Source organism: Chiroxiphia lanceolata, chromosome 1 (assembly GCF_009829145.1).
Source record: "Chiroxiphia lanceolata isolate bChiLan1 chromosome 1, bChiLan1.pri, whole genome shotgun sequence".
NCBI classification, from domain to species: domain Eukaryota; kingdom Metazoa; phylum Chordata; class Aves; order Passeriformes; family Pipridae; genus Chiroxiphia; species Chiroxiphia lanceolata.
This window is the reverse complement of record NC_045637.1, coordinates 21119979-21147883: the sequence shown is the minus strand read 5'-3', so window position 1 is coordinate 21147883 and position 27905 is coordinate 21119979. Positions and strand designations below refer to the sequence as shown.

Sequence of the window (27905 nt, the reverse complement as noted above, 5' to 3'; positions counted from 1 at the left end):
AAGTGCTAAAATGGTTTTGGTAAGGGAATCTGAAGGAGTTTTGTGTTTCTGTAGAGTGACACAGGCAATGACACATAAAATATCTGCATGAAGAGAGAGCTTCTAGATGCTTGTTGTCTTCTGAATAACCAAGTGCAATTTCACACTCTCCATCATCCATGGATGGATTCTCTGGATAAATGCACCAGCCTGCACAGACTATCTCAGGGCTCATTAGCAGAGAGGCAGCGCTGCCTGAACGTTGTCAAACCATTTCTAAATCTGGTTTGCATGTCTCGGCATCTGGTGTTTCCTGTTCCAGTCCTGGAGCAGGGAGCAAGTTGCATGGCTGAACAGCAGCCTGATGAGACCTTGGGTGGCTCCATGCTGAGAAATTTGGTCGCCTCTGCTTAGTAACCTTCAGCATTTCTATAGTTAGGTCTCATTAGCTCAGCTCTGTGTTTGTGAACATGGCTGAGTGCTACTGGCCAGTCCTCTTCTGGTGTGTGTGGTCTCAGCCAGCAGCTGTGGGTGCAGGGGGAGGACAGTTCACACATCCTCGAGCCAGGCCTCTGGAAGATGGTGGTAGCCTGAGCACCAGAGTCACCATGGTGCTCCTCTTTGGTTTAACAATCATTTCTCTTTGTTCTCACCACAGCTTCCCTTTCCTCAGCAAACACTTCAGATCATTTCCCTGTCCTTCATTAAATTAAATCATTAAACATCGATTTCCAATATTCATCTCTTCCACAGTTGTAGCCTCATCTACTGAGTGCCCATACCCGTCATGTGAGGATTTGGACCTTTTGCAGGACGGTGGCACTGCGGGTGGCAGTGAAGGTGGCACTGCGGGTGGCAGTGAAGGTGGCACTGAGGGTGGCAGTGAAGGTGGCACTGAGGGTGGTACTGAAGGTGGCACTGCGGGTGGTACTGAAGGTGGCAGCGCAGGGCCGGCCACCCTCTGCCATGGAGCCCTCGCGTCCCCGCGCGTGGCAGCGGCCCCGGTGCGTTTGGAAACAATCCTCGGGATGGCTTCCACCGGCAGGACACGCTCCTGTCCCAACGCTTGAAAGTCTGTAAGCTGCCTCAGCATTTATACAGTGCATTGCAGAATTTAATACCGAGATGTTCACGAGAAGCCAAGTGTCGGGTCTGTTTGAGGGGTTTTCCGCGCCGTTTGTGTCTGTTCTACAGTCCCGAGGCCCTTCCCAGCCGGGGCTCCACCCGAGGGGGCACGGACCGCCCCGGGGCCGCGGCGGCACAGCCCGGGCGGGTCGCTGGGCCCCGCAGCCCCGCGCAGCCCGGACGGACCCCGCCCGCCACCACCGGCTCCGGCCCCGCCGGGGCGGGAAGGTGCGGCCGCCCCGCCCCGCCCGCCAGACGCCACATCCTGCAGGTGCCGCGGGGCGGCCATCGCGGAGGGGCCGCCGCCGGTGAGTGCGGCGGGCACCGCGCCGGGCCCCGTCCCGTGGAGCGGCGGCTCCGACCCGGGGCGGCGCTGCAGGGTGGCCGCCGCTGCGGGGTGGCCGCCGGGAGGCGGGTCCCGGTGAGGGGGCGGCGGGGGCGCGGCCCGGGCGTGGCGGGGATGTGGCGCCGGGGCCGCTCCCGCCGAGCCCCGGGTCCTGGGCCGACCGCTCCGCCGGGCCCGCGGGCGCCGCTTCCCAGGGCGGGGCTGGGAACGGGACGTTGGGAGCGGCGGTGGCTCCGGGGCCCGGCGGGAGCGGGGGCTGTGCCGAGCCGCGGCCACGCGAGTGTGTGGGGCCGGGCAGGGTTGCGGGAGCGCCGGCCCGGCCCGAGCTGCCTCTCTCTGCGGGCTGGCGGGGAGGCCGGGCGGTCGCCCTCGGGTTGTTTCTGCTGTTCACTGCTCTGCTCCGTCTTTGCACGTACAGGCTCGAAGAAGAAGGGATTTAGTAAAATCGCGGTCAGCCAAAATGGGGCAACACCTAAAGCACCTGTGAGGAGTCTGTGTGTGTGCCTTACTGCCGTGTGCTGGAGCCAGCAGAGGAAGATGTGTGTTTTTATCCTTGTGAAAAGCCGGGCTGTCTAACTTCTGAACAAAGCGATGTACTGAAATTGGAGATCCTGACAAAATGGGAGCACTTGTGTTCTCTGCGACTTGCAGTTTACTTCTAGCCCTCGTGCGAGGGCACAGTTTATTTGCATGTGAGCCAATTACTATCTCCAGATGTTCAGGAATGCCTTACAATATGACTTTTTTCCCAAACATCATGGGACACTATGATCAGGACACAGCTGGTCGCAAAATGGAGGTAAGTTCTCTCCCTCCTACTGTAGTATGTAACAATTTTTTTTGTCGTTAAGAAGTTATTTGGGATACCTGTTATGCTTAGTGACAAAGCAGATAATGTTTAGTTAGTAACGTTTCTTTAAATGTTTCAGTGTGTGCTGGAGCTCCTTGGTTGTATAACCTCTGTGTAAGGGAGCTACAGACTTCCTTCCATCACCCCGCCTTGGATCCTGTATTAGAGTGGAAGAGGAATGGGTGTAGCATAGCAATGTGGCTATTCAGAGCATTTTGGCACAGCTGATCACATAAACCCAGGCACCTTACTGTTATACAGAGCAATTGTTGAAATTCTCTGGGGAAATAGCTAATGATATCCTGGCCTGCCTGAACTCAGTGCAAAAATCGTATTCAGAAGTTGCTCATTGCACCTCTCTCAGCTTATATCTACTAAGGAGAGGCACCTAAACTTATTCTTAGTCCTATTGGCCATTGCAGGTTTTGCATTCTATTGTCTTTTGATTGGATGCTGAAGCTTCTGACTGAAAGAGCAACTTTACTCTTTTTTTTTTCTCTGACTCAAAATAAGCACTTTTCTTACCTGAACTGTAAGTGTGGCTCCCTTGAGAATATGCTACCTTGTGGAAAGGCTTTGCCGATAGCAATACCTGTAAAGGGCGAGAGCCTCTCTGGGTGAGAGGCTTGTAAAACAAGTTTTAAACCTGTTTTAATAATGGCTTTTTCAGTGGTAAGAGAAGGGGGAAAATCTTAACACACGTCTTGAAAAGCTCAGTGTCTTCTGCTGTGTAGAAAGTGAAACACAAGTGAGTTGAAAATTAGGTTTCTGTTTTTTAAAAAAAAAATTATAGGTGGTATTGGAGGTGATTACCGTTGCTAAAATCTTATTTGCGTACTCTTTACTGAGCTTGGAGGAGGAGCTTGCTTCAGTTGCCAAAATATGTTTTTAATGTTGCTTGGGATAATCAGGATTCCCTGTTTGGCCTCCAGCTGCCAGCCTGGAATGGCACAGGCTTTAGTCTTGAATTGGTTTTGTCAGCCTGGTGTAAATGTGTGGGAAATTCTGGTATCGAGTGTTAAGCCATCTGTATGCAAGCAACTGAATTTAGCTACAGATCTCTGACAAACTGTGGGCTTTTAAATTGGTAGTCAGGCTGTAGGCTTCAGTTGTGAACTGTGCAGTGCCTTCTCTAGTTGTCATTTGTCAGGAATGCTTCCTGCAGTGTCTGCCACTTTATCTCCTCAGGTATGCTGCTGCTTTTTACTTGGTGCGTCTTAACTGCAGCCACTGAGCCAGCGTTTGTCAGTATTTGTGCCTTCCAGTCATGCTGTTGTTGGGACAGAGAGACCACAGAGCCATTTTTATTAGGTTGCTGTGACTGACTTTTCTGAACTGTCAGTAACTCGTGCCTACTGCATGTGTGGAGCGAGCTCCTTCTGGAAAGGGTTCGTGGCTCACCTGTCCTTATATAGCTACTTAATAAAAAATTGTGAGATAGTGAGAAGTTTTGTTGGTTTTCCTCTTTTTCCATCTTGTCACCCTTATAACCACTACTGCAGTGGTCAATCACTGCTTAGCCAGCTGATTGGGTGGCTATGGGGAACAACGGTGTCTATTAGCACTTGATTTCCCTACCCTGTTTCATTTACTTCCTGTCATTGCTACTACCTGGCTTCTAATTTGATATTCCTCACTACTGTAGTGCTGTGCAGACATTTCTAAACTGCCTAATGTGTAGTGGTCTGCCTGCTTTTATTTGTGATCCAGCAGTGCTGATGGACTACCTAGTCAAAGTGAATTTTTAAGACAGCTGCTATCCTGGTGAAAGGGTCAGGAAGTTTCCTCCCATTCTGTTTGTAGCTCGTGTTGAATCTGTTGCTAGCAGTTAGATTTGGAATGAAGGTGGTGAGCTTACGGTGGTTCATTGCTGGGCCTTTTTTCTGAGAGGCCAGTGTGTACCAATGTCACTTACACATTTTGGTGTGATTCTACGCGGTGTCACTAACAGCACCAGCATAGTTTGTCCCTAGTTGATTGCAACAGAGGACCTTCTCAGGATTGTCACAGTGTTCTGCTTTTCTGGCTACTTGGTGTTGCAGCAGGGGGAGAGGAGTTACTGACTTCGGGAATAGTGTTTAATTTCACTTTGCAGCCATAAGGAGGCAGTGGGTTGGGAGGTGGAGGAGACTTCTGTTGTTTCAAGAGCTTGAATTTTTCTATAATTGGCAGTTCAAACTTCATTCATACCAAAGAAAGAATTTTAATAGTACATTGGCTAAAACTTTCTTTTGATCCTCAGTAGGAATGCTTAAAGGCTTTGGTTTTTAGTTCTATCTTGCTTTTCCCCCTCTCCTCCCCTCCCCATGACCTGTTCTCAAGACTGGGCATTAGACTTACATCTTAGGATGTAAGGTCTCACTGGGTTTTGAGGCTGATGCTTGCAGTATTTTGCTCACCGTATCTTAACTAACTCTGAGTAAGCTGCTTAATCATGCAGTCTCAAGGAAAAGGGGAAAAGACTTCTTCAAGAAATCAAAAGTATTTTGTGCAGAAAGAGCTGTGATGTTAGGCCAGTTTATGTTCCTATTCCCTTTGAAAACTTCTGCGGAGTGCTTACTCCCAAAAAGGATAAAGATTTGTCAAGGGGACAAGTCTCACCTCAAGGTGAAGTTCACTCTCCAAAACCATGGTAACTCGAGATGTCCCATTCTCAAGGCTCTACAGGTGTGTTCTGCTTCAGAGAGTGTTAAAGAGCATAGCCAGGAGAGCTGTGCTTTCCATCTGCTGGTGTGCAAAGTCTTCTGTACAGTTTCTCTGCTTTCTGGGAAGGTGTTAAATTGGTATTTCTGGATGGTGTCTTCATAGTAATCCTCCAGGACAGGATGATGTGGAGCTACTGTCTCAGGTGGTGGTCACCCTCCAGGAAATCAGCTCTGCCTCATGTATCAGCTGTTCATAATGATGTGCTATAAACCAGAACACTGAACCACTGAGAGCAGGAAAATGACTAACTCAATGTTAGGGCCTCTGTAGTGGATGTTTTGGCTAGTGATGATAGTCCCTCTGGGATCTTATTTTCTGTAATAAAAAAGATGTAATTTCCAGTTGCTCCCTCCATTCACAAATTTATTTAGTTAGTTTCATTCTGAGCTTTCAATTTGGCAGGCTGAGTTTTAGCTTCTTGAATTTTACTTTATATTTGGATTAGTTCTGTTTACACAACAAGTGGTGATTTTAGGAAAGTAAAACCACATGACTTTGTGGTGTGAAGTTTTGTGTATGTTAGCTAAACAGCTGCATCACAGTGGAATTGTTTGCAGATGTCTACCATATCTGTATCCCAAAGCAGTTTAACAGTAACACTGCTCATGTTACTACTAGTTCATATGGGGAGGCAGAAGATCTAGGGTTTGTCCGATGAGGCAAATAGATGGACACAGCAGAAGATCTGGTTCATTACAGCTGTACTTAAATAGGTGTTAACTCCCCCTCGTGGTCATCCACAAAACCAAGTCACCTCTAATTCCAAAGTAATTCCTACTTTAACTATCCTGGTTGTCAACATAAGGCATTATTCCAGCAAGGCAAAGAATATTACTGTGTCGTAACTTATGTTCATATCTCTTAATCTGTTCTACTGCAGTTCTGGAATGTGTCCGCAGGAGACAAACCCTTAAGATTTCCTGACGTGGGTAAGATCCACAGGTCTATAGAAGTACAAAGGGAAAAGGCTTGCCAGTGACTTTTTAAAGCAGTCTATGGAAAACACTGGAAAATATCCCACAGAGAACAACAAAATACCTCAGAGAGACTGGAAAAATGATTCAGGAGTGAGTTTTCCATTCACTTCTGAGTTCATGGTCATGTGCCAGAATATGTGTGTGTCTGTGGAGAATTAAGTGCAACTGGCTGCAGCAGTGGCAGAAATTTGTGTGAGAACTGGGATCAGTTTAAACGAAACCATTTAGAGAGGTTTAAGAAGTACCTTCAAAAACTTAATACTGAAATGGCGTGAGTTAAAATTTGTAATGTAGTGGCTTAATTTGCTTCCACTAAATACAAATTTACAGTTAATTCAATAAAACAATGCTTAAAAAACCTGAAAAACCCTTGTCTGCAAGCTTAAATTGGTACATGTGTGTATCTGTGTGTGTTTATAAATATACACAGGAAGGAGGAACCTGTCTACCTCTGTAGGTTGGGAGTTTTGGGGAAATAAGTACTGTTTTGTAAGAAGCTTATTACTGGGATATCCTGCAAGGTAGCACAGGTGTGAATTTACTAAATTGTTTTCATTTTTTGTGCTCTCTTGCTCTCAGGTGTTCCCAAGAAACATCCACCATCTTTAGTTCTTACAGTGGTTCTTGCAGCAACGCATTCATAAGCAGTTTTTTCTGATTTCTATGGGTGCAGTAAATTACAGCCATTAAAAAAGTGTTTGTTACCTTTAGTACTGAGGCCCATTATCAAGCATGATTAGCTTGTGCAGATTGTCTGAAACCAGAGAGGTGAATGTGTGTAATCCTATTACACTGGCTTTAAACGTATCAGTCATCCACAAAGTCTGCTGCTGCTTTCTCTGAACAGCATTCCTTGTTACTGGATAATGTCATTAGCACTGCCTTGCTCTTTGTTCTGAAAGGATGTTGCTTAGAATGCATGGGGGTCCAAAGTGATGCGTGTTTGATGAAGAGATGATAACTGGGGTTCATGGAGATGGTGTTGACAGAGTGATTCCAAGAGCCTCCTCATTATCCATTTTAAGAGGCTATGTCTACACTGGCAAGTAATTTGTGTTACAGGTGTTCCAGGAGTGGATCACTGCGTGAAGTTGTTAGCACATTTCTTACCTGTCGGCTGCATGAGACTGAGGAGTTTTACTTTGGGCTAGATTTAGGCCAGTCCCACTGTGCAGGAGGTCTGAAGCTGGCCTACAGAAGGCTGTCTTCCAGATCTTTCTCAACACAAGACCTCTGGGAAATACCATGATATCCTGTTGTTGATCTCCTGCGCATGTCTGTCCCTTTCACGGTGCCCTGGCTAGTGTTCAAGTGTAGCTGCCGTGGTGGTTTCTTAGTCTCCCTGTCCAGACTGCATCTTGGATTCCCCCTGATCCATACTCTTATGTGAGATGTGGTCACTGGCTAAACCAAGGCACCCTAAGTGTGGAGTGATGGCCTTAATCCTGTGGCTGTAACCTACTCCAGGAGGACACCTGTGGATGAATGGAGTCATGCAAGCTTCCCTGAAGCTATTTACAGAGAAGGAAAACAGAAACAGAGCTACTGAGTTTGGAATTTCTTTGCCTTCATCAATGGGAGGCAGTTAGGGCTTGGGAGCTGAGCTGATTGGGAGGAACACATCATCCTTGGAAATAGGAAAAGCCAGCAGTGGGTTTAATTTTCCATATGGAGGATGGACGTGATGTTCGGGGTGACAGCTTGGCTACAAGGTGTTGCCTGTGTCTTCACTGATAAAGACCACAAAAAGCAAAGGGCCACATGAGATGGGGAATGTGATCAAATGTCCATGCTTTTTTATTTCTAGTTTGACAGTGCAGTGATTAAATACAACAATTTCTAAAACTAATGTTGTGTCATCCCTTTAGTTCTCTACTCCATTCCAGAGGAGGGGATGGGAGTATCTGCACCACAGAACTTGGTGGCTTTTTCTCTCTCTCACTGCTGACTGTTGATTCACCAGCCCTTAGGGGCAAACATGGTTCTTTTGTCCCACTTTGCCTTGTTGGGTCTTTTTTTGCCTTGTTGGGTCTTTTTTTGCCTTGTTGGGTCTTTTTTTGCCTTGTTGGGTCTTTTTTTGCCTTGTTGGGTCTTTTTTTGCCTTGTTGGGGTCTTTTTTTGCCTTGTTGGGGTCTTTTTTTGCCTTGTTGGGGTCTTTTTTTGCCTTGTTGGGGTCTTTTTTTGCCTTGTTGGGGTCTTTTTTTTGCCTTGTTGGGGTCTTTTTTTGCCTTGTTGGGGTCTTTTTTTGCCTTGTTGGGGTCTTTTTTTGCCTTGTTGGGGTCTTTTTTTGCCTTGTTGGGGTCTTTTTTTGCCTTGTTGGGGTCTTTTTTTGCCTGTTGGGGTCTTTTTTTTGCCTGTTGGGGTCTTTTTTTTGCCTGTTGGGGTCTTTTTTTTGCCTGTTGGGGTCTTTTTTTTGCCTGTTGGGGTCTTTTTTTTGCCTGTTGGGGTCTTTTTTTGCCTGTTGGGGTCTTTTCTGTGTATTGTGTGCATCTGTGATTGCTGTAACACAGTCTTAATTTGCTTGCTGGAGGAAGAGGTGCATATGTCTGCCCTGTTCTTCTGAACCATGCAGTGGAGATGAGTGGAGACTTGCTTGCTTTCTGCTTAGCCATTAGAAGAAGGGGAGGTGTGCAGGTGTGCATAAGAGTGTGTAAGTAGCTACTGTAAATGGGGGGTGATAGGGCTGGATAATCAGTCTTTAGAGGACAGAAAGGATGTGCTTTTACCAAAGATACCTGCTCCTCTAGATGAGAGCTTCCTGGGAGAAAAAAAGATCACCCATCTTTCCCATACTTAAACTTCTGGTAGATCAAGTTCTTTCAAAGAATAACCACATCCTTCCAAGTTTGGCTCATGCTGTATTCCCTGGAGGGCCTGCATAACCAGATTTCTTTAGTCTCAGTAGCTACTGCCACAAAGCACTTAGTGGCCAAACTCTCCACATATTTATCCTGCATACAAAAACTAAAAGCAGTTTTTTGGAGAGGGACTCATCCAGCCTCATGGTGACCTAGCAATACCCATCTGTCCAGGCACCATGTCCCAGCTGCTTCACATGAGCTAATGCTCTTGCAAGGAAGGTGCAAGCTGCACCGTTTTAAGAATCCAGTTGTGTGTGGGATCTCTCTGGGAGTATGAATAGAGCTTGAAACTAAACATTATATGCTGAGGGTTAACACGGACCACAGATCATAAGATGAGAGAGAGGAAGAAAAGGTGGCTTTGAGTTTTTAAAACTGGAGGAAGAGGGAAGATAATGGTGGGGAAGGGCACCAAAATAAGTACTGTGGGCTAACAATAAGGAAACACTGTCTAATACAGGCGTTCAGAACTGGGGAATATCTCAGAGTGTGACCAACTGGAAACAGTGAAAGCAGAAGACAGAAGTAAGAACTGCAGGTGCTGTGATAGATGACTGCAGCTTCATAAGCTTCAGTGTAGTCAGATGACTTTTGCATGCCTGGCTGACATCTCCTACATCACAACAAAGTTGGTATTTTTTAAGGTGGTTTAAATTTTCATTTAAGACTGCTTAAAAATGCATGGAGTAGGCAGGAAAGAAGTGGTGCAGGGTTGCTGCTCTGGTAAGTTGGGTGGTGCTGTTCTGCTGAAGTGTGTCTCCACATTCACAGAGAGGAGTGGGAAGCATGAATCTGCCCTGACTCTTTTGGAACCACAGCAGTAATGACTTCTACTGGAATTTTTTTGAAATGGGGGGCTTTTTTAAAGATAATGGACAGTCTATAAACATTGTTACGGGAAATCCTCTTCACTCGATTCTGCACAGAAGGTTCAGCAATAAATCCATTTACTCCTGTAATGTATGGCAAATAGGTGAGAATTTAAGATTGACGTTCTTCTGCTACCGCAGTCCAGATACAATGAAGCTCTGTCTAGACTTCAGATGTTTGAGGGCCTGCAGTATCCTTCAGTTAACATGTATTTATTTGTCTGTCTGTTATGCTCTGTATAGTATACATAAAACCTAAACCAGATACAATATATAATTGAAAACTTTGTATAAATAGTTCAGTTCTGTAACACTTGGGAAAATTTTCTCATGTTTGTTATGGACTGTAGATTGCAGAGGCTGGAATATCTATAATTTAGGTCAAGCTATAATTTAGGTTAAGACCAAAAAAATGCAGTGAATTTTGGTAATAAGCTATTTTGGAAAGTGTTGGGAATACTTGTACTTTAGTTTGCTTCAGAATAACTTCTTAGTGAGATGTAATATTCCTGTTACATTGTTTATAACCTTTTTTACAGTTAAAAAAGACACAGATATATGTATTTTTATTTTGCACATGAAAATACTTAGAGGGGAAGCATGGAACTATGTTGGTTTACTACAGAAAGGAATTCTGTAGTTGCTAGATCCCTGTGTGGGCCATTCACTTATGAGTTGGATCTGATGATCCTGTTGAGTCCCTTCCAACTCAGAATATTCTGACTGTATATAGTTAATACAAAACAATACAGAGCTTATAAAAGTAAAAAGCAGAATAGCCTTCTTTATATTTCTTTGTCTGTGTTTGTTTATACTGTCAATGGCAAGTTTATTGCCCAGGTGTGGTGTTGGAGTAGTTTTTTGGAGTTTGCTTTATTTTTTTCCTTAAAGTTCATGAGTGCCTTGCTGTCCTACTGACCTTTGAAAATCCTTCCCCCACATGCCTTATTCCGTACACCGTTTGGATTTCTGATTAATATTCCCTTCAACTTTGAAAAGCTAGTATGAAAGTTCAGACCTGAATATATATGTGTATGCACACACATATGTATATGTGTGTGTGTGTATATATACACGTATGTTTATTGCATGTGTAGGGGTGAATGATGGTGAAGACTTTGCAGATATATTTGTTCTTGTTGCAAGTCTGTTGAACGTTTAGGTGATGAGTAATTCAGCTCCCTGAGCAGTTACACAGCTTGGGATCTGAACTGTTGCCTGGATAGTTCAGCTTGATGAAGTGATGAAGTTGAGGCCCACCAAGCAAGGGCACCTGGCTACTTGCTGACCAGTCCCTGAGCCTCTGCAGTTTATAGCACAGGGCTTTTTAAGATCAGCTGCCATCCTACTTTGCCTTGTAAACAGTGATGCTTCAGGTGCTGACTGGTGGGCAGCTCCTGCCCCACATGGCTATGGGAGGAGAGGACTGCTGGGAACAGTCTGGCTTATCAGTTGTTGCATGTTGAGCTGTCCCCGTGCTTTGTTCAGAGCCCTTTGAAAGTCCAAGTACATGTTTGGCCTTTGCTGTTCAGTTGGAGGACAAAAATAGGCTCATATCTTTGCAAACATCTTTCATTGCAGAGCAGCATTGTTTGGTCCACTTGCTTGTTTACTGTCTTCTTTCTCTGCATCATACTCTGCCAGCTCCTTAAACTCTAGATTTAACTTGAGTAGGAAATTGAACTATTTTTTCTTTTAAACTACGAGGCAACCTACTTTGTACTTTAACGGAATACTTCATTCTTATTTATGTAAATGTTAAATTACTTACGTCTTAAAAATGTTTGACAAGCTTTTAAATTAAACACGACTTCATATGCCTTTATTCTATTGTAAAAGTATTGCTGCTTTGTTTAAAAGCAGCTTATTAAAATAAAAGTCAAATTCATGTGCTTTCAATGGGCTTTTTTTTACTTCTGTCAAATTAGGATGCACTAATAATGTATATTAAACTTATATATATTCAAATTTATAATGTATATATTTTATATATATATATTTTATATATTCATATCTAAAATATTTTGTTCCTGTCAGTGAATTTTAGTCCTGAAAACTTTTGTTGTTTTACCTATGTAATTTTAATGGAGTTGAGAAAACATAGATTATGACTGATACTTGCTGCTGCCAGCAGTAGTTGATTATTACTCACAACTCAGGTAGGACATGGAATATATGGCCCCCCTCGATGAGTTTATACCATGTTCTGTGGTAATTTAAAGGATGGTTGACATTGCACTAACTTTCATGAGCGGCACCATGTTTCTGTTTTGCAGTTCTGCTGTTAAGTAGCAACTTTTAGCAGACATGTAGCAACAAGACACTGACACTTAAACTGCCTTGGCCTCCTGCAAAATCCTTACATACGAAATTAAAAGTGTCTTTAACTTGCCTTTGATCTAAATCCATCAATGTAACTTCCAATGGGAAGAACCTACTCTTTTCTCAACCTTGCTTTGAATCTAGTTGAACTTGAAAATTTCATCCTTCATTTAGTTTCATGTGTTGGGATGTTTATTTATCATGACTTAGTTAATTGTGCATCAACTAGGAGTCAGAGATTCTTGGCAGGTTATTCACTGTGACCATCAGCAAATTGCCACCCTTGCCAGCCCATCTAGGAATACTGTATGAAGGCATTAATCTCTCTGGGCATGATGCTAATCCTGTTTGCATCCAGTCCAGAATAACTCTATTGTAACGACAGTGTAGGATTAAATCAACCGTGCCATACTTGTTCTGCTGTTTTTAATTGAAACAGATTATCATTGTAAATGTGACTAAGGATACTGTGAAGATTAATTGTTAGTATAGTTCTGTGAATATAAAGAGTAATTACTGTGTCTTATTCTGAGACCATTTATGTACACTGTGATTGACAGTGGCTGTATTTCTTAACTATCACATCTGAAAACATGTATGTATACACATATATTTGGGTTGGGGCTTGGGGCTGTACTTCAGTTCTGTAGTGACACTTACTAGACAGTAAGTGTGTTTGTACTGTAAATTATTAATAATTAATTTTTAATTATTAATCACGAAAGTGTCCTGTGAGGAGCAAAGGAGTTGAACTCGGTGATCCTTATGCATCCCTTACAGTTTGAGATACTCTATGACTCCATTATTTAGGTAGGTGTTATTTCCTGTAAAGCAGATATACAGTTTCATGAATAACAGTGTGTATCTTTAATATAGGTAGGAATCTTGGGTACACAGTGTAGTATAATTGTAGAAATACAGATTTAAGCCTACCTTTGCTTCAGAGACTGAAATACACGGTTATGTAACCAACAAGGGTGTAATGCTGTTGCTTTAGGTAACAAGATTTGTATGAAACCAAGAAAGAGGTGACATTGCTTAACACTGAGACACTTGGTGTCTGTCCTTGTTTAACTTAGTAAACCTCAGTGTTAACTGGGTTAACTAAGCTAAATGTTTTAACTTGTAGTTAGGCCTCAGTAGTTAGGAAAATAGGTTGTTACTCTCTTAGATACCTGGCTCCAGTGGCTGAACAAAGGCTCTAATCCTCTGTATATCTCAGCAATTGAAGATATTTCCTGTCTCTTACGATCAAGGTTTGCTGTGGCTGATTCTAACAAAGACCTTGATATTTCGATCCACTGTTTTTTATATTATGCGAGTATCTCTGTGACATTAATCAGCAGAGTACAGAAGAATATTTTCCCTTACTTTTTTTGGCATATCTTGGTAGTTATCATACATCCCAACCCCAGAGATGTCTGATCATTTCTGGTAATGCTTTTCTCCAGGATAAAACTGAAATGAGGTACAAGAGAGCATTTTCAGTGTCTGCCTGGAATAATGAGCTTGTTTTTCTTGTGTCTTTGAATTGTAAGCCTGCTAAGCACAAAACAGAAGCATCCTGAGTACAAGATCCATGTACAGTTCTAGATTGCAATTTGCTTGTTGGTAAAGCTCGTTTAAGAACGTGTTTGCACCTAGACCTTTATTCTGTATTTTGTAATATTTGGTTTTGCTTGTCTTAGTTGTGTTACTGTTTGTAGGACCACACTGTAACTGGGTTTCTGAGGTAGTTTGGCTTTACCTCTGGAGAAGATATAACATAGACACACCTCATAAGGAATCTAGAATTTACTAAGTCAGATGTTGGTGTTTTGTTAGTGGAAAGTTTGCGTCCCACAGTCCTCAGTTCTTCACTAATACTGCTTGAGGCAGTGCCCCTCCTGCTGTTAAAGACTACATCATCGTTGGCTTTACAGTTACTATTAGTTTGTTAGCTTGCATTTTGGGTTTTTGTTTGTTTGGGGTTTTGGTTGGTTGATTGGTTTTAGTTTGTTACTCTATTCTAGTTTGCCTTATGTTTACTGAGTTTTGTTTCCCATTGTTAAGAAGATGAGAATTTTTATTTTAGGACTTACATTAGCCATGTAAGGCTCCATTTCTGGTTTTTAAAGAGTCTGTCTTCACTCTATTTTTAGCATTGCCATCACCAAATCTGCAGATTTTCATCTCTCTTCTTCATATGACAGGGCAGTGGTTGCTAATGCTAGAAATGCCAAGTGCCCTAGTTTCCTGGAAGAACCTGTGTTGTTTGATTGTGCCACGGGCAGACCCTGAACTTCCTGAAGAGGGGAGGACTGTGGTACAAGATTCTGAGTTTAATCCCAGACTTGCATTCTCAGGACACCAGTGTGTGCATGTGTGCAGCTTACCCAACTAATCACTTGGATAAAAAATGGTTTGTCGTTGGGACATCCACGGTTCAGATAAAGTGGTCTTGAAGCAACTGAATTTTACTGTCAGTGAGCTTGTGATCTTGGCTTTACAGTTTTTCCTTCCAGACAATGCAGCTGGGGGAGAAAATACTTTGGTTTTGGTAAGATTTTGCTTTTATGGTCCATCAGGAACTGCAGACATGCTATTTTCTCTGATGAAACTTTTCCAAATTGACCAACTGGAAGTGAAACCCACATTTAAAGATACCTAATTGTTAGCAGAGTTCCAGACACAGTTCCCTACTACTTCTGCTGTTCTTAAATGTAAAAGTGGGCTGTTGCTGAAAATAAATTTGTATTTTACAAATCCCATTTGTGTGTGCTTGAGGCAAAGTTTTACATTTTATAGAGGTTTTTTGGTTGAGGGAACTCATTGGCTGTAAAATCTGTTAGAGTGTTTTGAGGGACTCAGTGTATTTGTTGAAAGGGGTAATTCAGACAGTATGTTATACTTCAGTTTTCAAAAAGTATGGTCATAACAATCAAGACAATCTGTGCAGACTTAATGTCAAAAGTAAACACAATTTCTATAGGAGTTGAATATGACTACCTAGGCTATTGTCTTTATTTATCCTAAGTGCAGGAAGAACAGAACAAATATAAATATAAACAATTGAAAAGAAAAGAAGCATCATAATTATGCAGAGGGAATAATAGTAGTCAGAGAATGCCTGACTACTTTTTCCTGTGAAGCCATGCAGTGTTTAGGAAATAATCCAACTTACAGAACTGGAACACAGTATACCAGGGCAACATTTCTCTCCTTGTCATGAAATACTCAGATTTTGGGTTCCTACAAAGGCAGCTCCAGAGCAGATGTTCAGAGAGGGGATCAAACTTCTGTGTGCCTGCTGTCATGGCATCTGCAGATGCAGAACACAGCTGGAGTGCTCTGAAGGGTAGTGCCAACAATTTTTTTGTTTTTCTTCATAAAGCACTTTTATGTCATTCTTGCTCTGCCTGATCTTTTCTTCCCCTCTCCCCACACATTCCTGTGTTTATTACCAAGGTCCTTTGAGGACTTGTAGATACTCCAGTTTGAAAGCGTAAATTTATTTGCCAATGTCTTTTCTTTTAAACTGCATGTTCAGTAGTAAGACTTGCTCTTCAGGTAAGCGTATATTTGGGATACTGAAAAGCTGATGGAAGTGAGGATGCTGTTCTGAACTCAGAAGCACTTGCAAAAATAACCAGCAACTCCTGGTTTGTCTGAAATTTAACCACATGGTAGTATTTTGGCTAAAACAATTTGCTCTAATAGTAAAACTGATAAAATGTAGAGCAGGAAGGTTGGTGTTTTTTTTTTTCCTTAAAAACCTCTCTGACTGTGAATAATGAATTGAATGCATTGGGCAGAAAAAGGTTGGGTTAAATTTCATTCTATGAATTCTCTAATAAGAACAGTCATCAGTTACTCACTGCAGTCATGTTGAGAGAGATTTGAAATGAGATGTTTCAAAAATGAGAAATAATGATATTTGGACCTCATTAGTCAAAAAAACCCCAAACTTCTCCAGCATGAGAGAAGATGAGTACAATGCAGCACTTAGGACTGAAAATGTAATCTAACAGGAACTACTGGAACAGACACACCTTTAAAAATCTCAGGGCACTTGTTTAGAAGCTAATTGGTTTACAAAGGAGCTCAGTGTTTTACCCTATTTTTTAAAAATCCTGGGCTTTCGCAATACCTTTTAGATTTCTAATGCTGAGAAGTAGGAAAAATCAGGTTCGAATAGTCACAGATTGGCCAAGATTCCTGGGGCAAGGGCTGGGCTGGAAGTGCTAATGAAGCTTCTTGCTACTCAGACCAGCAGGTTTTGCTTTTTCGCAATTGCTGAACAAACACTGTTTTCTAGTATCTTTTCAAACCTACAGGGGATCAAATGTGAGCCATAGTGATGAAAGTTAGTTTTAATGCCTTGAATTATCTTTTTTAGATTGCTAACCAAAACCTTTTTCTTCCCTGTAGCCTTTTCTTATTCTTATGAATCTTCACTGTTCACCAGACGTCCACACATTTCTGTGTAGAGCCTTTGTCCCTGCCTGCCTGGATCAAATTCATGTGATTCACCCTTGTCAAAGCCTCTGTGAGAAAGTGTATTCTGACTGTAAGCAGTTGATGGACACCTTTGGGATTGCATGGCCTGAAGAGCTGGAATGTACCAGGTGGGGTATTTCTTGTATTGACAGGTGGTGGGAGTGATACTTTCATATTTGACCTGCATTGAGTTGAAAATCTGAGGCAGAATGTTAAATGTCACCTTGCTGTAACTTCCTTATTACGCTGACCCTGCAGTGCTTATGCATGGGACCATTTCTTCATTAAAACTTTTTCATTATTGAAATGATCACCTGCATTTTCTGCTTGTGACTTTTTTGGCAACAAAGCTCTGCAACAGTTCAGTATTCAGATCCCTGCAAAAGGAAGCTTTTTTTAATTCTGTAATTTTCTGAAAGTTTAAAATATTATATGTTACCGCCTAGATTTTCCATTGGTTTCTGATCTCTAAACTAGGGATGATCATGCTTACTTCATCAGGGAGTTTAGAAGTAACTGCTCGTAAGATAATGAAATACAGAATAGTCTGTATTTGAGCATTAAATAGTAGAAGCCTTATCTCACTCCTAACTGCTTAAATGTGCAAACTTAATCTTGTGTTGCTTTTCCTGTACTGCCTGCCAAAACTCTTTTAAAATTTCAGCTATTTCTCAAAGGTGTTCATGTGTCTTTTTCAGATAGATAATACAATATTTGGTGAAAAGATGTCTACATATTTTAAATGGAAACCACTGAAAGCACCCCAGTGCAGTCTTCTTGAGATTCTGACCTTCAACTGTGGATATTTATAAATTATTGAGGCCAGATTTTTTTTTTAACACACAACAGGTCAAGAGGTACAGGAAAAGAGCAGAGACTGGAAACTCAAATAATTTTTCTAACCCCCATGCAGTTGCTAATCTGTGGTAAGGCTGAGGGAAAGCTGGGACAGTAGTCCTGTGTATGACCTGTGGTAGAAATCAGTATTGGAGTGAATATGACAAGTGACATTAATGCCATTTCCCATAATTCTGAAGAAAAATAGAAGTTGTGGGGTTTTAAAACAAGAAGGCATCAACTTTTCCCATCTAGTGTGAGCTTCTGTGCAACAGTACTGCCCTGAAGGGGCACAGCAAATATCTTCAAGGATTGGTTTGAAAAATCAGGAAAATTACAAATTAATCCAGTTACTCAAGATGTGATATTTTAAAATAAATTATGGTTTTTTGCTGGATTTACTGCAACTTTAAATTATTTTATTACTGCTAGCATTTACTGAAAATGAAACTTCTCTGTTCATATGTGAAGTGATGTCTCCCTGGTAGCCAATACTGAGAAGTCCATGGAATGCAGGGTGTTACAGCAGCAGAGATTCTGCTGCTGGAGCCTTCTGGCATGAGGATGGGAAGTAACTGGAATAGTGAGATTCACACTTTTGTATTCTTACAGTCATCATGGCTGGGCTTCACGAACGAAGATTTGGGGAGGGCTCTACCCACGTTTGTTGCAAGCGCGTTGGTGACTAAGAAGGCCAATATGAGATAGACGTGTCTAGTTGCAAAAGGCACAGCAGAAAGACTCCTTAAGTGGAATATTCTGCAAGGCACGATTCTTTCTGCATTGTCTTTTCTCCTCAAGGGTGATCCTGCGTGCTTTCTCAAAAGCATCAGCAGCGTTATAGATGGTGTGTCTCCAGGCCTCCTGATTGGAGGCCAGAGTAGACCAGTTATGTTGATCAATATGGCCAAGGCTGAGATGTTGTTTCAGGAAGTCCTTGTATCTTCTCTTCGAGGCTCCTCTCTTGCGGCAGCCGGTGGCAAGTTCACCATAAAGCAAGATCTTAGGGAGGCGGTGGTCCTTCATCCTGGAGACGTGTCCTGCCCAGTGCAGCTGTGTTCTCAGCAACATGGCCTCAATACTTGTGATTGCTGCTTGTTCTAGAACAGATGTATTGGTCACATAATCTGACCAGTGGATGTTTAGGACTGTATGGAGGCAGCGTTGATGGAAACGTTCTAACAGTCACAAGTGGTGGCAGTAGATGACCCATAATTCAGATCCATATAAAAGAGTAGACAGCACTATGGCTCTCTAAACACTGATCTTTGTACTTTTCTTACAGACATACATAATGCCAATTAAGACATGGGTGAATGTGTCCATGCATCATGCTCTGGCCTATGGTTAATGAAAGAGTCTGCCACAGAATCAGTTTTCTTCATTAGTCTGGATTTACTTGGGCAGCATGATAATGCAGAGAAACAGAGAACTGACGGGGGTTTTAGCTCAAGCTGAGCTTGCAAACTGAATTGAGTCTTGTAACAGTGTTTGACAAAGACTGTTGAGATAACAGAATCTTACTTTAAAAGCTAGAATGCAAAACTTGTTCTTTTTAAACGTGCACTTAAACTTGGAATGCATATGAGCATAAATCCCAGTGTGAGCAAATGCTGACCTGCTTGAGTTATATAATCTAGTCTGAATATAAGTCCAGCACTGCTTATATGATATTATCCGTGTAAAAAGATCACCTCTTGTGTCGAATTAAACCATAGAGCAATTGAGTCTTGAGCAGTTTTTAAAAGAACATCATAGAGCTATAAAATTGCTAAAATTTTGTTAATTTTTTACAGTGCTTGTATTTTCTGCTTATATTTTTTTCAGTTAGATATTTCATTGTTGTTGACAATGAGATAGCAGTATAACACAAAAAATTATAATAATGATCACGTACTGATCATCAATTAAAGATGTCAACCTTCTTCCTTGATTGATTGCAGCTTGCGTTTTGACAAGATTTTTTGCTGTCTGCAACAGCCTATTGTTATCCAAATTTAAAAAAACCCCTGCTGTAAATATTTTATATACGTATGTAAAAGTTCAATAGAATTTAAAACTCTAAAAGAATGGTTGCAATTTGAGTAGTGGTTTTATAGCTTATGAAACAATAGCTACAGAGCAACAGTTAAATAAATGTGTTTGAAGTCTTCTGAATTTTCAGTTTGGTTTTTATAGTGCCATCTGATTTATTTTTTCATATAATGCACGTTTGCATTATCTGTAAAATTTAACAATGCTTAGAATCAGATTTTATTCATATTTCTAAAAAGTAATTCTAGTTGAGAATGAGGGGTATTGAGATATTTCCTCTTCTGTTTATTTATTCAGACTAACTAATTGTGATGAGACCGTTCCTGCCACTGCTGCTGTAACCACAAACGTACATGGAACTCGGAAGACCCCAGTCCAGATCCGAAGGGATTATGGATTCTGGTGTCCCCGGCACCTCCACACTACCAATGAACAAGGCTACAAGTTTCTGGGAATTGATCAGTGCGCACCCCCGTGTCCCAATATGTACTTCAAAAATTATGAATTGGATGTGGCAAAAAGCTTCATTGGAATAGTTTCAATCTTTTGTCTTTGTGCTACACTTTTCACATTCCTGACTTTTCTGATTGATGTTAAAAGGTTTAGGTACCCAGAGAGACCGATCATATATTACTCTGTCTGTTACAGCATAGTCTCTCTGATGTACTTTATTGGATTTTTACTTGGGAACAAAACTGCCTGTAATGAGGCAGATGATAAGTTAGAAATTGGTGAAACAGTTGTTCTTGGCTCCCAAAACAAAGCCTGTACTGTCCTTTTCATGGTTTTGTACTTTTTCACTATGGCAGGAACTATTTGGTGGGTGATTCTTACAATCACTTGGTTCCTTGCAGCGGGAAGAAAATGGAGCTGTGAAGCTATTGCACAAAAGGCCATGTGGTTCCATGCAGTTGCCTGGGGAATACCTGGTTTTCTAACCGTTATGCTCCTTGCGATGAACAAAGTTGAAGGAGACAATATCAGTGGAGTTTGTTTTGTGGGTCTCTATGATCTGGATGCCTCTCTGTACTTTGTACTTTTGCCGCTGTGCCTTTGTGTGTTTTTCGGTCTCTCTCTTCTCTTAGCTGGTATTATTTCTTTAAATCACGTGCGCCAAGTCATCCAACACGATGGCAGGAACCAGGAGAAGCTAAAGAAATTCATGATCAGAATTGGAGTTTTTAGTGGTTTGTACTTGGTGCCACTGGTAGCACTTCTTGGATGTTATGTTTATGAACTGGTGAACCGGAAAATCTGGGAAACGACTTGGGTGTTTGACCACTGTGACCAGTACCATATTCCTTGTCCTTACCAGGCAAGTAACAGTTTCTTTTATAAATAATACTGTAAAGTTAACTAACAAAAACCCTTATGCTTCACTGTATCTGCCATGCAATTAGTAAGTTATTTTCACATTAAGTAATCAGTTCAAGAACATGGAGCGGTTAATTCTTTTTAAAGTCAAAATCAGTGGAATGATACTTTTTGTTTTGAAAATTTTCACTAATTGAGTTGGTAGCACTCAGCAATTAAATTCCAACTCAGAGCTCTAACAGAATATATAACCTTTCTTTGAACTTCATGTTACAAATTTGCCTTGGAGGAGGATCATTCTTCACGATATTTGTTCCTAAAAGTAGTTGCTCAGTACTTGGGTGCCTAGCTCAGTATTAGAGTGCGTAAGTTGAATTTTCATCAATTTCCATTGAAGCTGAAATAGTGATTCGTGAAGATCCAGACTAAATGGAATTCTAAATGCTACTTATAACCAGAGATTTAAAATCACTTTTGTCTTTTTTTTCTTCAAACTGTAGAAATGTGTTCGAGAACACTTGAAATTACAGAACAAATTTCCAGTATATTTTTTCCACAGTAGTTGTCATTTGCAAACTGATTTTCAGAAATGCAAAGAATTCTTTATGAAAAACAACCAAACAAAAAACAGATAAAGAAAAAAACCTCAACAACACTTTAAATTGTGGAGGTGATTGTATTTAATATTTGACTCCTAAAAAGCTTCCTTGGAAAAGCTTTTAAATTAAATCTGCCTGTGTTCAGTGCTCTCTGTGGATTAAATCTCTTGCAATTGTAAGGAGTTTTATATTACAAATTACCTACAAGTAATTTGTAATATTACTTACAAGTAATTTGTGGTTTGTTTCCTTCCATTTAAGAACAAACATACAAGCAAATGTCCCTAAGAGAAATGCAAGTGTCTCATGTCATCTTTCTTTGCATTACACTTATTGTCTGTGGTTTTGCTGCAGTAAAATATCATTAAAATGAGGAATATAAACACAGGCATTAGGAAATGATAAGGGTTGATCTCTTACATCCTTAAACATTATTTATTATCCTCTGGATTGAAGTCAGTGTAAGCTGAGAGTAGCGCAGTTCACAGACAACTTGGTTATTTGTGCTTCCAATACTGTTTCTTAACAAGTATATTTTTACTTCAGTGGGTTTTATTCTGATTTCTGTATCAGCCTAAATTGTTTAGAATATACAAGGTTGAAAGCAAGACACTTACGTTAAAAAAAATAAATCAACAACATTGTTTTGTAGTGCTTAAATATAAGAGCTTGGCATAATAACACAGGAAAGAGCATGTATTTTCATCGTTTAATTAGCCTATTGGAAAGAAGAAATAGCAACAGGAAATGTTAACACAGATCTATTTTATGGGATCTGTCCCTATGGTAGACAGTGTGTGCTAATTGTGGAGTAGCTTAAAGTGGCATGCTCAGCTTTGGCTTACCTGAGCTGGCTTGTAGACTCTTGTTACATTGGCCAGATCAAAACCATATGAAAACAAACTTCAGTTTAAGTGGCTAATGTTACCTGCCTAACAAAAATAGTAACTTTCATAGATGGGCTGGCAGATAAGCCAGGTAACATAAATTAAATCTGCAGAATGGGAGCAGAAGATAATGATCTCTTACTGAGTTAAATGTCTCAGCTCCTATGATACAGTTCTGCAAATAGGTGGATTAATTTTACAGTAAACAGAAAGCTACTGCGGCTCCTTGAAGATGCTGTCTAATCTGATTAACTCCCAACTAATCCTTCCACTACCTGAAGGGAGCCTACAGGAAGGATGGAGAGAGACTTTTTACAAGGGCATGCAGTGACAGGACAAGGTGGAATGGCTTTGAACTGAAAGGGAGTAGGTTTGCGTTAGATATTAGGAAGAAATTCTTTACTTTGATGGTGGTGAGGCCCTGGAACAGGTTGCCCAGAGAAGTTGTGGATGCCTCATCCCTGGAAATGTTCAAGGCCAGGCTGGACGGGGCTTTGATCATCCTGGTCTAGTGGAAGGTGTCCCTGCCCATGGCAGGTGGTTGGAAGTAGATGGTCTTTAAGGTCCCTTCCTGTCTGAACCATTCTGTGATTCTGTGATCCACTGGCTGTTTCTTTTAAGTTGAAGGGATAAATCTTATATATACATACTTACCTCTGAAGAAGATGTTTATTAATATCATTGCTCCCCAAATTACCTTTCCTTTCAATTTAAAAGAAAAATATTTCCCTCAGAAAAATCTCTGTGTGTGTTCAGCTGTAGACATGAACCGTGTCTGACTTGACTGTACATGTCTAACATTTGCCTGCAGTACAAGCCTCAACAAGAAAAACATCCATAAGGAGAAGGTCTCTCATTTACGTAATTTGTTTTCTGCGTTTGAAAAAGTAAATCAACAAGTGTATTTTTTTCTTTGCATTTATTAAACTTTATCTTCTAGGCAAAGGCACTAGCAAGACCAGAAATATTTTTGTTTCTGATGAAATATTTGCTGACATTAATTGTTGGCATATCTCCAGTGTTCTGGGTGGGAAGTAAAAAGACCTGTTCTGAATGGGCCAATTTCTTCAACAGAAACCGCAAAAGAGAGTAAGAAAAATTTTTTTATTCCTTTTTGTTGAAGTGTATACTTATAAAGTTGGCTTTAAGACATGGTTCTTTATATATAGCTCAGGTAATCAAAATGTTGTCCTGAGACTTCTTTTTCAGACTTTAAATGCTGCCTTTGGACATCAGCAAAATTCCATTGGAGTCGGGGGAAGGTTTACACATGCAGTGACTTTTTGACATTCTCAGAAGACAGAAATTTTTTTCCTCTGCTGATTTCTCTTTTGTAGAGCAGAAGGCATGTTGCTGTGTTTAGCATTGGCTAATACATCTCTGGTTTCGAGTCGAAGGAGGGAAGATAATTTCAGTCTTCAGTTCAGTTCCTTTCATGTGTTGTGACCACTTCATTTGGCACAGTACTTTGTGGTGTTTACTGTCATGCAATAATAGTATCATCTGCTTTTCTTCTCTGCCAGGCTTATCTTGTTTTAAAATTAATATTCATTGAACTCTCCTTACTATCACTTTTATTGCAAAAATCTAGTATTCTTTATTTTTTTTCTGAAAGAGAAGTATTCAGTTTTATTACTTAATTTTAGTAAATTTATATCTATGGATTTAAGCAGCTTATAAATTTCATCTCCATTTCTTATAGTTGCAAGTTTTCAATTCTTTCTTATTCCTTGATTATTTCTTTTTAGATTATCTATTACTTATAAATTATACTGTGAGTTTAGATTGTTTTATTTCTTTGGATTTCCCAAGGCAGTAGTCCTTAAGCTCCTTTTATTTTACATTTACATTCTTCGATGGTCAGTTTATGGCTTCCTTTCCCTCTACCCTCTTTTTCCATTTCCTGTATAATTTTTTCTTGTATTTCAGATGTTAACTGCTTTCAACTACAAGGATTTAAAAATAATGAAGTAATTTTTATAATGCTTACCTTTCTTCATTTGAATGAGGTTTACTTTATATAAATTTAACTTGATAATGTAGCTGCTTTATGAGCTAATCCTTCTTTCCTCTCTTAGATCATTAATGTACTGAAGTCATTAAGACCAACTTGCAGAAGTAAGAAATGTAGAAATCTGCTTTATTTAATTGTTCCACAAACATAATTACTTTGGTGCTATTATGATCAGACTTTTTTTCTCTTCTTTTCACATATAATTTTTTTTCCTTGTTCATTAACATCCATCCCAGATTGCATCACTGGCTCCTGTTCTGTCAGGGTTTTATGTCTGAGTCTTTATCACATTATAGCCAAGGTTATCCTCTTCATTCAGTTACCTGCTTGTGTTCTCTTTTAGTCCAATAAGTGAGAGTCGAAGAGTGCTGCAAGAGTCATGTGAATTTTTCTTGAGACACAATTCCAAAGTTAAACACAAAAAGAAGCACTACAAGTCAACTTCTCACAGACTTAAAGTCATTTCAAAGTCAATGGGTACCAGTACGGGTGGTGCAACAAATCATGGAACTTCTGCAGTGGCAATCACTAATCATGATTACTTAAGCCAAGAAACTGTTGCAGAAATTAAAACCTCTCCAGAGACATCTGAGAAAGAGATAGAGGCAGACGGAACATCAGCCCGAAGAGTCGAGGAAGGTGAAAACAGCGGAGATCAAATGTTATCTGGTTCTAAATTGACCATGGATCACGTGGAAAGAAGAAACAAAGCAGATAACACATGTCATATGAGTAGCTTGGCTGAGAGTATGAAGAGAGTAGGTGAAGGAAGGTAAGGCACCTGAACTCAATAATTTGCTTGTTTATGCACATTACCACTATTGTTGTAAGTTTTCTATTCCTTTTCTCTGAAGAATCAGGGTACTCTCAATATGCAGCTAACCCACAGTAGCTGTCAAGAGAACCTACAGACTGTTCCACGTGGCCATGCATCTTTAGCATAGGGCTATTTTGTATATTTGTAGGATTCTCCTTTTCCGTGTAAGTGCTGAGTGCTGGAGCTTCAGCTCCAAAAAACCTATGACTGCACTTCAGTGGTGTTGGATCTGAAAAACAACAATAGTGACCCTAAGCTTGGAAAAGTTTACAGAACTGTATTGCATTCTCTTGAAAAGAATACAACTGAAAATACATTATGATTTCATTGCTCAATTTTTTCCCATTGTAATGCACTGTGCTTAAAATTTACTGTGTTTTTTTTAATTACTTGCAGAATAATTCCTAAAAATGATTTTAGTGAATCTCCTCCACTACAAAGCAGTTGTTCCCAAATACCTGATGTCTCACACTCAGCTTCCATATCTCTACTTGTCTACTCAGCTTCAGACGCCAGAAGAGAGTTGGATTCAGGAAACAGTTCAAATCCTTGAAAGATTGAAATTTTATATGAACATTTGCAATTTATAAAACTGACATGAATTCTGTGTTACACTGGAAATAATGGATATTCTGTGCCTTATTAAAAAACACACATATCTTGCTTTGCACTTAAAAAAATGTATGTTTTGTTGTGGAAACAGCTAACAATAATGTACTGTATTTAATCCTATCCAGGAATAATGGAAATTGAAGTTCTGTAGGACATGGCGGTAATATAAGAAAAAGATGAGAGACAAACATTTTATAATGAATTGCATTAAAGTAATGCTTAGAAAGCACTGTTACTTTTCCAGATATAAAAATTCCATCCGCCTCTTCGATATCTTTTAACAGCTGTTAATTTTTTTCTCTTTTTACTGTCTCTTAAATGATAATATCACTTCAATAAGGGATACACAAATTTACAAATACTCTCTATATTGTGTCCTGTTGTATCAATTACAGCACTGGTTTATGGTAGCTTGTACACTGAATATGAAAGGGAATCTGGAATTATAGCAATTTATTTTGTACATAAAAATGAATTTTGTAAATAACTGACTGCATAAGGTCAATCTTTAGAACTGCTGTATTTGTATGTATTGTACAAACTTGGGAAAGTTCACATGCTTCCGTTAGGGGGTTGCTGAAGCCAAGTGTCCCCTGGTGATCAGACAACATGAGTCAGTTCTGAGTAAAGCAGGTTGTACTGTGACATGCACCCTTATCTGGGGTGAGACTGGTCAGGCACCTGCGTGTCCTGTCACAGGGATGATGCAGTAGGGGCAGCACTGTTTCAGAAAAATGCCTCTTGGAGCCTCTGCTGGCATGGTGTTCCAGAGCATTGTGCCGAAGGAACACTTCAGACCCCTGGCCTTGGTGGGCAGAATCTGAAGCACACACTTTGGGGTTTTGTACTGAGCTGCAGTGAAAGCTCGTTTCACGGTGTTTCTAGGAGAGTAACTTAATTTTTTATATATTCTGTAGAGAAATATCTTGCAGAAAATAATGTGTTGCGTTATTAATATGCAAACTTGTTTAACAATCTATTTACTCGGAAGATGGCCTTAATACTTTTTCTACAAAGCTTAGTTTCCTATATGCTAAAGCAATGTATTTTCTCTAAATCAAAGGGGCCTTAATACGTGTAGCCTTTCTTATGATAGGGTGGTTCTCAAGAGCTACCGATGTGGATAACAATTTCATCATTTGGCTTCAATTGACTCAAGATTTCTTAAGGCCAATGGGATTTATTACTTGAGATAATTTGGAAAGAGGATTGTGCTGTTTTCAAAACATGTCAATGCATTTTGTAAGACTGTCCATCATTTTACATTTGATAACTAAGAATATTTCTCAATATTTTGATATTATGGAGGGAAATTACTGTGCTTGAGTTTGGGCAGCATTCATGGTGATGCTTTGAACAATGAAAATTGCATGGTACAAAGGGCATGTAAATGCTGAAACAACAGGAACTATAGTTCTGATAAACCAAAGTTACTCATTTTATCCGTCATACATTAAAAATGGAATGTCTTTATATTACACTGTCTGCATTTTAGCATTTGTAATTTATTGCCTTAAGTGGGATATGCTCTTTCTTTTAGACTTTCCCCATTAAAAATACACAGAATTCTTGCTACTGAGAAGTACAGTGAGAAAGACAAAAAATCTCCTGTGAAAATGCACAATAAATACCCTTCATTTTACTAATTCTGTTTGTAACCAGGTAACTTTATACACATGTTCGGTAGTTTTGTTATTACTGTATTTGTTAGTAATAAAATATACTGTTGTATAGTAAGAGCTTCTGAGTCGGTATTTCATAGTAACTAGGTGTAGATGTTTGTTACTCTTCTACTGTAGTATTTTGCACCTAAAACACTAATGTATTTCTTAGTGGAGCTCTGTGAGTTAATAAGTATTACAATGTTTTTATTCCTCCTGTGTGAGAAACTGAGACGGAACAACGCTGGGAATTGTTCACATAAACACAGAGTTATGAAGGTGTAAGAAACTTGAAGTTGTTCTTTCATCCTAATATTTAGAGCATTCTTTCTTTCATGACCTCTAAAGACCTCCTTTAGGTTACATAGAATACGTATTTCCACACTGTGCTTGTGCTGCCACCTTCTTTAAATAGTGATTTTTAATTTTTTTAATGTTATTCCCTTTTTTTAGGTGGTTCAGAAAAAAAATCTTTTGTGGTCACTTGCTCTAAAAAAGATAAATGCGAAGTAATTTTGAAGTTAAAGCAAGACTGTGGGCTTAAAAATAGATGCATTTTCAAAGAAGTGGGAAATGTGAAGCAGTGATCATAACGTTCACTAGCAGTGAATTGCAT

At 40.2% G+C, this 27905-nt stretch overlaps 1 protein-coding gene across 1 annotated transcript; it reads left to right on the top strand.

Moving 5' to 3' along the window:
* Positions 1-1308: 1308 nt before the first annotated feature.
* On the top strand, positions 1309-27365 carry FZD6 (frizzled class receptor 6). Its single transcript, XM_032676353.1, has 7 exons — positions 1309-1412; positions 1869-2249; positions 16446-16642; positions 19683-20700; positions 23126-23274; positions 24543-24971; positions 25413-27365. The coding sequence occupies exons 2-7, from the start codon at positions 2070-2072 to the stop codon at positions 25567-25569; spliced, it is 2130 nt and encodes a 709-aa protein (XP_032532244.1). The 5' UTR covers positions 1309-1412; positions 1869-2069; the 3' UTR covers positions 25570-27365.
* The last annotated feature ends 540 nt before the right edge of the window (positions 27366-27905 follow it).

Coding starts and splice junctions, on each gene's coding strand:
- FZD6 (XM_032676353.1), top strand. CDS start 2,070: ATGGGAGCACTTGTGTTCTCTGCGACTTGCAGTTTACTTCTAGCCCTC. Junction 16,643..19,682: donor GAAGAGCTGGAATGTACCAG/GTGGGGTATTTC, acceptor TTATTTATTCAG/ACTAACTAATTGTGATGAGA. Junction 20,701..23,125: donor ATATTCCTTGTCCTTACCAG/GCAAGTAACAGT, acceptor TTTATCTTCTAG/GCAAAGGCACTAGCAAGACC.